The sequence below is a fragment of the Sus scrofa genome, chromosome 15 (genome assembly GCF_000003025.6).
Source record: "Sus scrofa isolate TJ Tabasco breed Duroc chromosome 15, Sscrofa11.1, whole genome shotgun sequence".
In the NCBI taxonomy this organism is placed as follows: domain Eukaryota; kingdom Metazoa; phylum Chordata; class Mammalia; order Artiodactyla; family Suidae; genus Sus; species Sus scrofa.
Genome location: NC_010457.5, coordinates 59,098,152 through 59,109,245, shown reverse-complemented (window position 1 = coordinate 59,109,245; position 11,094 = coordinate 59,098,152). Strand labels below are relative to the sequence as shown.

The following is an 11,094-nucleotide window of genomic DNA, read 5'->3' as shown; positions in this document are numbered from 1 at the left end:
CGTAATTAAAAGTTTAGGTGTTCCCTGGCAGCCTAGAGGTTAAGGTAATTTGTCGTAGTCACTGCTGTGGCTCAGGTTCAACTCCTGGCCTGGGAACTCCTGCATGCTGTGGGTGTGGCCAAAACAAAAAAACAAAAAAGTGGGGGGGAAGAAGCTCACTGAGAAAATAAGCACACGGGGCCCACGTTGCTCTTAGCCTTCTTTAAGCTGGGCTCATCCTTTCAAATCCTCTAATTAACGACTGACACGTTACCCTTTGAGGTGAGGACAGTCGCATCTCTTACTTTCGCAAGGTCTGACTTAGTGACAGCATGTTAACTCCTCTCTCACTGGGCTGCCCACCCCCAAGGAAGCCTGCCTGCTCCTGTGTGATTCCTGCGCTCACAGATGCTCTTTTCGAAACCAAAGCAGGACGGCGCCTCACCAGGCGGGTTGCTATGTGACCACAGACCACACACACCAGCGTTCCTTTTCAGGGTTTATTTCATCTGCTAACATTCATCTTGACCTAGACAAAAACAATTAGATGATTATGACTTGCTTTTCCATCATTGACTCATTTTTTTGTATGAGTAACCAAAAGGTTTCTTCTCAACACTTTTTTTTTTTTAATAAGAAGCTATAAATAAATAAAGCTTTAAACGCTCCTGGGTTCAAGTTAAACACTTCCAGTTCCCAAAAAAGTTCACAGACTCGTTGTTCGGACAGTTCTGTCGTCTCTGGCTCTTCCTCCAAGAGAGGATGTTGCAGGCCTGTGTGGCGGGGAGCTGCTGGCTCACTGCATGTTTGCTTCTTCTGTCTCTCCATCCTGGGAAGAGCCCGGGGGTGGGGGCCACCCCTCCCCTGGAGCCCCAGCCCCGTGGCATTGGAGGAGATGCTGCGGGCACAAGATGCCTCCACCGCAAAGCAGGCAGCCTGGGTGGGCAGTGCTGTATGGGAGACCCAGGCCGTCGAGGGGCACTGCCAGCAGGCGCTGTCACTGGCACCTCCCCCTGCGTGCAGGGATCCCCTTCCAGGTACAGCAGAGAAACCAAGGAGACTGTGTTTCCATGTGACTTGGGACAACGGGCCGTAAATGAAAACATTCCATTACGTACAAAACAGATCCTCCACTCAGGTCCACCTGTTCAGGAGCCCACCTGGAGGAGGGCTGCTTGAGCCAGACCACTGCCCAGGAGCCCAGGCAGAACAGGGCTGAGCTTTCCTCCTGGAGTGGGGGTGGAGGGAAGCCAGGGCAAGCCCCCAGCACCTCAGGCGCTTGTGTGAAACCCCAGTGCTCTCGGGAACATGCCCCGCCCTCCTCCCTGGGGCACACCATGTGGGTATCAGAGCAGCACCCCCCCCCCGCCCTGGCCCCATGCTGACCTTTGCATCACTTTAAAAGAACCACTGAATCACCTGGATGCTCCCCTCCCCAGCACAATGTCCACTCTGGGAGGTGCTCCTGGGTTGGACTGACATGGTGCCCACCCGGCCTGCTGACGGCTCTGCCCCTGGGCTGCGAGGCAAAGTGGCCAGTGGAGGAAGCTGGAAGGGGGGCCATTATGCTAGATGAGCAGAATAAAGACTCAGCCACTTGGATGGCCACTTTCCAGGACACCTTAACTTTCCTGGTGCCACAGCAAGTTCTCTGCTCCCATGCCTTCACTCCACAGTAGGGCAGCTAGGGTGGCAGAGGGGCAAATGGGGCAGGGGATCCCGGCAGGATCTGCCCACCTGTCTGCCGGTGGCCAGCAGCTCTCACTGCAGCCTCTGGGCACACGTCCGCCTCAGATGCAGGCCTCACACTCAGCTCCCCACAACCCAGGTCTCATGCCTGATGGGGGAGGACATGAGCAGAGGAGATGCTGGCCGGACCCCTGGAGCACAGGAGAGAAGGGCGTGGGGAGAGAGTTTACAGTGAGTTGAACATGGCTTCTCCAATCTGCAGGGCCTCAGGGAACAGGCCTGACCAGCTGGCAAGGCAAGAGTGCAGGAAAATGTGGGGAGAGCCCAGGGTGGGGGGCTGGGTATCTGGGTACTAGGAAGCCACCCAGAGCTGTTTCTTCCAGCCCCAGATGAGGATCTGAAAGCCTGAGTACCTTTTCCTGGCCATCCTGAACCACAATGGCCCCAAAGTATGGCTCATGGGCAGTGGCTGTGCTCTGCAGTGTTCTAGCCAATGGCAGCCTGCTTGCACTTTACACATGGGATTCTTGGGGACACTGGGGCATGAGCCCCTAAAAAATGTCCAAGTGATGGGCTTGCCGGGGGTAGTCTACTAATAAAGCCCAGAGGTTGGGAAAGGAGAGCAGGACAGGGGATAGCTCTCGGCTTCTACGGCCTTCCCATCTGAGCTGGTCTGGCTGGGTGGTCACCCCTAAAGGCCAGCTGGGGGTTGCTGCTCAGACACAGGTGGCAGCCCCCTAAACCACGGCCTTCCCGCTCCTGGGAGACACTCTGCTGGGCAAGGGAAGAGTGGTGTGCGGCCCACCTCCCCAAGGGTCCCCTCAGTCTGAGGACTGTGGAAAATGGGGTGGGGGACCCCAGGTGATGTGCTCTGATCTCCTGACCCAAAGCATGAAGCCAGCCTGTGGGTTTTGACCTTGGGTCAGAGAGGGGAATGGGCTTCCCAACTAGAGTCTTGTTGGCTTCAGAAGGGGTAGGCCTTGACCTTGAGGATGGACAAACAGGCTCCATTCCTGAGGCTACCTCAGAGGGCTGCCCATGTCCCCAGGGAGGGGATGTCATGCAGGTCCTGGGGTAAGGGGGTCCCTGGAGGCTGAGGGGCGACCGGGTGGCCCAAGCCCGGGGGGAGGGGGTGTGCGCCTGGTGTGACCATGCTTCTGGCCTGGCAGGTCCACCCTCTACTGCCCTGGCTCTTTCTAGTCTTCAAACCTGCGATTGTTGTGACCATGAGGTGGGGGCTTTGGAGAACAAGGCCACACCTGCTCCCAGCCCTGCAGGCCTGGTGCGGCGTCCTTTATGCATGCTTTCCTCTAACCCAGTAGGTCCCCAGGTTGATTTCTCAGACCCCAGCCTGGGAGGGCAGCAAGAGCCAACCCGCTCAGCCCACCCAGCCCACCCCTTCCTGTCCCCTTGAAGGCTCAGGGCGCATCTGCCTTCTGGCGAGCGGATGGGGGCTCTTCCCAGAGTCCTGGGACCATGTGTTGGTCTGTGTGGTCCCACCTCCCCCCGCCGGCCACCACTACCACTTCTCGATGATGTGGCTCATGTAGTCCTCAGTGGGCACTCGGCCCGGCTCCTCGGTGTCCCCCCGAGGTGGCGCCTCCTTGGCCCGGTGCAGCAGGCGCTCCTCGCGGCTCCGGAGGCGCTGCTGCCGGCGCTCCAGCTGCCGCTTGTACTGATAGCGCTGCTGGAAGAGGTCCCTGGCGTAGTCGTACAGCTGCATGTCCAGGTCGTTGAGCTCCTCAATGCGCCGGATGGTGTCCTCACCCACCTCCACGCCACCCGCTCGCGTGCTGTTGTACTGCATGAAAGGCCGGATGAACTTGAGGTTGAACGTCCGCTCGAACAGGTACTGCGTCTTGCGCTGGAACTCGGTCAGGCCGAAGAAGGCCATGCCCCGCAGGTTCTTCTTGGCGCTTTCCAGCAGCAGTTGGGACCGCTTGCCCTCGGGGATGAAGGACAGGTTGTAGCAGCCCACCAGGCTCAGGTCGGCCAGCATTCGCACCTGGCGGTTATTGGCCAGGTTGTAGGGGCAGTCCATGAACTCCTGCAGTGTGCAGCCCGACCAGTCCGTGCCCTCGTAGCAGGGTGGCAGCTCCTCAGGGGTGGGCGTGCGCCCGTCACACATGTGCAGCGACGTCTTCCATGTGGCCCCCCGCTGTACATGCCGCCACTCACTCAGGTAGCGGGACACGGGGTCTCGCAGCAGGGTGATGTAGTAGAACTTCCTGCAACGAGAGGGGAAGGCAGAGGTGAGGCCAGGGCACCAGGCGGGGGCGGGACATGTGGGGGCAGGACATCAGGGACTGTGTTGGGGTGAAGGTGGGGCTGACTGCTTGGTATCCACACCATGGGAGCCAGGCAAGTGACTTCACCTGATGCCAGACATCACATCTCAGTTCTCTGAATGGCCACTGCTGAAGGTCTGAGATGTGATGTAACCTGCAAAGGTCACAGGCCACCACTGTGGATGCTGAGTGTTACTATCACAGTGTCCTGCACAGCCCAGCCTTGAGGCCCTCCCAAACCCTGGCCCAGGGTCTCCTCTGGGGTCTTCTCTCATGGCCCAGGTCTGCCCTCCTGCCAGCTTGCTCCTTGGGAGGGACAACCTGACTTTGCCCTGCAGCGGGGTGGAGAAGTGTGGCTCCAGAGCCCACACCACGGGGACTGAGCAGTTTAAAGAGCTGTTCACAGTGGCAGGCTTGGTGCCACCCAAGGGGCCACTCAACAGACGTCATTTACAGTCCCAGGCCTCCCACTGGGTCCAATCCATCCTGGGCTCCTGCAGAGGTCCACTGGGGGAGCGGCACCAAGAGACCACCTGGCCCAGGACCCTCCAGATGAACCGTAACTCATAATTTATATTGTCTCCCAGGAACTGTCCCAACCACCACGAAGTCATCTGTCAAGATGGCATCCCTCTAGATGCCACCTCCCCACGCTGCAGGGGGCACCTGTCAGTGACTTAGAAGAGATGGCTCAAGGAAGGCTCTTGCTCCTTCTCCCCCCCTCCCTTTGGGGGACAGGCCTGGCAGGTGAGGGGAGCCTCAGGGGGGTCTCTAGACCTTCTTGGAGGCTCCTCCTCCAGGGCTGTGTGCAGTGGGGCAGGTCCCAGGTCAAGGAGAAGCAGGGACCAGGGCAGGACACCTTGAAAGAGGGCAGCAGGAGTCTACCGGGCTCCACACACCACTCTTGGGGGATCCACTCCCCCCCACCCCCACTTGCCCCATAGAAGCTGTACCCACACTGCCCCACAGAAAGCCATGGGGGCACAAGGCACCTGGCAGGCCCTGATCTAACTATACCAATGGGGGACAAGGGGACCCTGGGGTGCAGGCATGGTAAGCAGCAAGGGCAAAGGGGGTGGGGTACTACTGGGAGTCACCCCGGCCTAAGGGGACACATCCAGAAAACTGCAGGGGTGGTAGGCAGTGGGGAGAGGGCCAGGGCAGAGGGAACTCCAGGGGCTGGGGGAGGGAGTTGGCAGGGAGTGGAGAATAGGGCCGGTGTTTTGACTCTGGGCTAGCCCCGGAGCCTGGGTGCTCCTGTTCGTGCACTCTGCCTCAGCCCCCAACACCCCAATCAGCTCTACAAACATTCTTCCCATGTGCCCAGCCACAGCCCAGGCACTGACAGCTTGCTCCTGGCCTCTGCAGGCAGCTCCCATTCCAGCCCCTCCAGTAGTGGTGGTGAGGGGGCGGCAGCCAGAATCCAACCCTCTCCCCCAGCTTCTGTGGAACACTCTTTGGTGGCTTTTGGGAGAAGAACAAAGGCTCACCCATGCTCTCCCAGCTCCCCTGGGATCATGGACCCCACTCCCAACCCCTGCCAACTCTCACGCTGGCTCCTGCAGGAAACACTCCAGGGCCTTTGCATGAGCTGTGCCCCCCTCTCTCTCTACTTCATTGGCTGACTCTGACTCACACTCTAGACCTCGGCCAGGCCACCTCCCAGGCAAAGAAACCTTGGGCTGCAGCCCATGCCTTGCTCTTGGGCCTCTGCCACCACAGTAATTTTACACTGACCTCTTAGTTCATCCTGGGGGAGGGAGGAGGCAGGGGGTGGGGGGGAAGACCTGGTTTGTGTGTGTGGGAGAAGGAAGGCCACGCCACCTCCCTGGGGACAAGGGAGAGGCCACTTGGTCCCAGACAAAAGGTGCCTTGGAGTGGGCCACTCATACCTTCAGCCCCCACGGGCTTTGGTGCTGGGGTGGGAGGGTGGCAGAACCTGGTTAGGTGAACCTGGGCTGGTGAGAAGGCCCTTAAATGTGGCCAGAATGAGGAGGGCAGTTCATCCCAGGGCCAGCTTTCTAGAGATTGAGTGTAAGACATTTAAAATATCCTGACCATGACAACTGCTTCTGCAGAAGCCACAACAGACAGGCAGACACAGTGACACACCCAGAAACGTGTGGGGAAATGCAGTGTTTCATGAAGCTTGCTGGCACACACTGTGTCCACCACTGCACCCAGCTGGGTCCCCCATCCTGCCCTCCGCTCTCCCCCAACCCTGTGTGTACAAGGGCTGGTGTGGTGGCCTCTCCAGATCACAGAAAATCAGAGTATGACATGTCAATGGACATAGATTTGTTTACGTGGCCTAGGCCACTCAGGGTTCAATGTGGTTGCAAGGTGACCTCTGAGGATAAGGACATGGTGCATCTGGCAGGGCCCTAGCTCCCCACCCAGCATCTTTGCCCTGCACGCCTTTGCAGTCACTTCAGTCCGAGGTTCTGTGTTGGGTTAGGGTTAGGGTTAACAGAACATGAGGGGCAGGCCTGGAGGAGCCCAGCTGTCCCCAGACCCTTATGGATCTCATCCTTGATGGGGGACAGGGCTGCTAACCCTCCCACTTACATTGCCCCCCGCGGCTCCCTGAGCACCACATGGGTGCTGGCCAGGCCGGACAGAAGAAGGGGCTCGTCCATGGCTGCAGTGACTGGCGGGGTGGGGTGTCAGGATGGGGCATGCTGGGCATCTTGCCAGGCCCTGGGCCTCCAATTCTGTCCCCCCACCCCCCGACATGACCTGTGGTGGAGACAAAGGGTGCAGGCAGACTGGAACCTGTGTGTGGGCCAGCAGCTTCTGGTCACTGCCCAGCCCTTGCCCTGCTCCTGCCTGGATGGTGCGGCACTGCCCATGGGCACAGTCCTGTACTTTGTTGGCTTCCTTGGGAGTGCATGCCCCCTACCTCCCCTTCCTTGTCCACAGGCCCGAGCCCTGGCCATCCTCTGCCCAGAGCCCCACTCCAGTCTCCCTCGCTCTGCCCATCACACACATCAGCAGACATGTCAGCTTCAGGTTCCAGTTTACCGTCTATTGAAAGGGAGAGCAAGGGCACTGATTAAAAGTGAGCAGAGAGGAGGTGTGGTGTGGGGCAGAAGAGACTCAGATGGCCGACCCCCCACATCCAGGCACCCCCTGCCCAGGATGAGATTGGACGTGTGTTCTCTGGAAACTCAGAGACATGAGACACTGGGCAGGGGAGCCTGGACAGTCTAAGGCTTGCAGGGGCCCTAGCCTTGCCCCAGAGGAAACTTTGAGGTCTCTGCCCAGAGTGAAGTTCTTCCTGCACTCACATCTGGGTCCCCCCCTAAACAGGAGGCTTTCTGCCTGTCACCCCCAGTGGGAGCCCTCTGTCCAAGCTGTCCAAGGGTTCCAGAAGGAGGGGAGAGAGGACTAGGGGGAGGATATGGTGGAAGAAAGCCATGAGAAAGAGAGCACATAATTGGTTTAGTGAAATGGCTCACCCACTGCTCAGTGAATGACTCTGGAGACCAGGCCCAGGACTTCAGCGGTGACCCCCTGAGCACGTGGACAGAACACATAAAGAGGACTGGGTGTCACAATGAGCCTCGGCTTCTCTATGAAACAACATACCCTAAGAATCAACAGAGCAAAGGCTTCAAAACGCTGAGGGAAGACGACCAGCTGGGTGGCTCACTCAGCCAAGCCAGGACCAAGTGTGAGGGGCGAGGAGGGACACCTTCAGACACATAAGGCCTGTGCGGTTTACTTTCTGTGAATCCGCTTTACGAAGATACTGGTTCCTTAACCTGCTGCCCCACAGAAGTCCAAAAGGAGATCAGATATTGAAGGACCAAAAGCTGGATTTCTGTAAAAAGGCTTACTCTCCTGAGCACTGCACTAAGGGCAGCAGACGCGGCAGTGCGCCCAGCTCAGCGTCAGAAGATGCGGCCAGACGCCATGGTGGCCCAGCATGATTGGCTCCGTGAACCCCGAATGTGTATGGCCCCCAGACCGCTCCTCCTCTGGTCTGCCCAGCCGGGTGCCCCTCAGACCTGGCACAGTCTGTGCTCGCCCCCTCCCTTTCATCTCCCCATCCCCAAGCTTGCTGCCCTGGACCCTACCGCTGCCACCAGAGAGACCCCTTGCTGAAACTCCAACAGCCTAACACTGTGTGCCCAGCATTCCAACTTACCTCATCAAGCCCCAAAACAAAGCAAGTAAAAAGTGGGGCAGTCGTTAATTCCAGGAAAAATAAGAAGTTACATAAAAAATGAAGTATACTGCCAAGCTCAGAAAACACTGGTTTCAGAGACATTGTGATGTAAATGGTGGTTAGTGTTAGTAAAAACTTGATCTTTGACTCTATTTGGAGGATGGGGGTGGTGTGTGGTGAAGGATGCAGGCATAAGAACACTTCATCTACCAAGACTGAAGGTACGCAGGTAATGCTTAAACCAACCAATCAAGACCCAGCACGCGACATTACTTAGAAACATGGAGGCAGATACATGAGGACTATTGAGAAGAGCTGCAAGAGGTTCTTTGGGGGAGGTCAGAAAGGAAACGCAGATCTGTTGGTTTTTATCATAAGCCTCTTGGAGCTGTCTTTACGCATGGGTGTGAATTCTTACATCTCAAAACATTAAAAGTCAAACAATGAGGAAGCTGGCTAAAAAAAACAATGGAGAGACGCTTGCCCTCATTAGTCACTGAGGAAACGACACACACAGACACACTGTGATACCCACTGGGATGGCAACACAGAAGTGGGGCCATGCCAATTTCTGACCACTCTTCCGGGATGTGAGTGGGGGACAGTTGTTAAGGAGCGTCTTTGAGGGAAGGCTGCCACTCACTCCTTGGCCCTCAAGCCCTCTCCTCGGCATACATCCTGGGGAAGCCTCGCCCGAGTGCACTGACAGGTGTGGACAAGACTGTCTGCCTCACGCTGCTGGTGACAGCCCAAACGTACACATACAGGGTATATTCTTCCAACAGAATGCCGCTCAGCAACAAAAGTGAACAAACTCCAGCTACTCACAGCAACTCGAGTAAATCTGACAATGTGTTGCAGGAAAAAAAAAGCAAACTAAGAAAATTTAATAGAGTACAATATACGGTTTATCAAGTTTCCAAAAATAAAACCAAAGAAAATACTATTTAGTGGCACCTACATATATACTGCAAATACTACAAAGAAAAAGGGGATGAGGTGACACACAGGAACATTTGGTTAGCTTCAGGAGCGGGAGTGGGGGTGGGGGCAGGGGGATGGCACCAGTTCACAGTGGCTTCCATGGCACTCATCATGTCCTTATGCTTAAGGCAGTGAGGGTGCAAATGTTTATCTTTATGCTTTATTTCTTAGGTACCTTTATGCAACCCCCTCCCCCTCATTTTTTGCTTTTTAGGGCAGCACCCGTGGCACATGGAAGTTTCCAGGCCAGGGGGAGAACCTGAGCTGCAGCTGCTGGCCCAAGCCACAGCCACAGCAATGCTAGGTTCCAAGCTGCGTCTGTGACCTACACTACAGCTCACAGCAATGCTGGATCCTTAAGCCACTGAAAGAGGCCAGGGATAGAACCCGCAACCTCATGGATATTAGAATTCTTAACCCACTGAGCCACAATGGGAACTCCCAGAAAGCAGTTTTAAAACCAAGATTCCCTAGGGTGGTCTGTGAGGCCCCAGCATTCCTGCCGAGCCTGGAGCTTGGTTCCCCAAACTGAACTTTGCTCCAATACCCCCTCACACCTCTGTACCAGCCAATTCCAGGTGTCTGCAACCCTTCTCTCATCCACCCACCCTGCCATGGGAGAGGGTCCACGGGAGATGGGAGGATCCCCTAAGGGTGGCCAGTCGTCTGGGTCAGCTGGGGCTGCCCTGTGGCTTGTGAATTAACCACACAATAATGAGCCTGCTGCTCTGGCCTCTGGGAAGGAACCACAGCTCCTTCCAAGCCAGAGCTTCTGGCTGGTGGCCAGCTTCCCATCCAGGAGGACCTTGGGGGTTGCAAACAGGGTGCTCCACCCTGGAGCTCCCCTTCCCTGCTGCCAATCCCAACGTAAGAGACCAGGGACCCTGTGTAGTGACTTGCCTGACAAACTCTGCTCTTTCAAGGTGGGAAGCTTTTTGGTACCTTCTGGCCTAAGTGTGTGTACCCACTGCACTCTGACATCTGCGGCAGGTCTCTGTGGCGCATGCCTGCCAGCCACATGCGAGGACAGGCCGAGGAAACTGCAGAGCATGTCTCAGCCCAGACCGTTCTGGAGAGCAGTGAGCAGGACTCACAGCATTGTCACCTGCAAGGGGCACACACTGGGACCAGAGGAATGATGAGGAGGTCCTGCCCACACCTCTTCCTCTGAAGCCTTCCACCACTGGCTGCTCGCTACCAGCCAGCCAGTGTCCCACACAGTGGTGATGGAGGCAGGATGTGGCTTGAGGCCCTCCCCCTGCAGCCCTCACCCAATGGGCTGGAAGGCTGGCAGGCACACTTGGGCCATTGCAGGGTCCTGCTCAGTGCTGAGATGGCCCATGTTGTCCAGGGCTACAGAGACAGCTGAGACGGTTCCTCTGCTGTCCCGTGGTGAGCTGGATCATGCCCAGTGCCCAGACTCGGCCAAGGGTGCACGTGGGGCCTGTGTGACCCGCCTGGGCCGCGACGTGCCTACAGGGAAAGGGCCTTGCACATAGCCCCTCTGCCTCCAGCACCAGAGCTGGCACAAACTCACAGGCAGGGGGCTGTCACCCAGAAACTGGGAGGATCCACAGTGGGGATGACTGCAGCTGGGGCTGGGGGGGTGAGGAAGGAGGTGGGAGCCAGCCATGGCCCTTGGAAGCCTCAAGGCACTCCATGAGTATGCAGCAGAGGACACTAACAGGCAATGCCCCCAGGCTCGCAGCAGGCCAGGCACAGCCCAAGACCCTGGTGCTTCTCCCTCCTCACAGAGGAGGAGCCCGGGCTCAGAGGCGGTAGGGCCCTCAGTGGTCCAGTTTCCGAGGGCTCTGGGTTGGGTGGATGTGACCAACAAGGATGGCAGGAGGTGATGGATGGTACCACTCACCCACAAGGCAGGTCAGGAAGGCTTCTCAGAGGCAGTGGGACACAGCCTTTAGTGACTTGAGGAGGGTCTTGTTCTTTTTGCAGGAAAACAAGCTTCGATGGGAAATGGCA

The 11,094-nt window shown here is 57.3% G+C and overlaps 1 protein-coding gene across 1 annotated transcript in view; it reads right to left on the bottom strand.

Moving 5' to 3' along the window:
* The window catches only part of HS6ST1 (heparan sulfate 6-O-sulfotransferase 1), a 42,333-nt gene continuing 31,704 nt past the window's right edge, over nucleotides 466–11,094 (bottom strand). Inside the window, exon 2 of the mRNA XM_003133399.6 lies at nucleotides 466–3,896. Within this exon, the coding sequence (XP_003133447.4) occupies nucleotides 3,188–3,896 (709 nt within the window). The 3' untranslated portion in view covers nucleotides 466–3,187. The remainder of the gene's footprint in view (nucleotides 3,897–11,094) is intronic.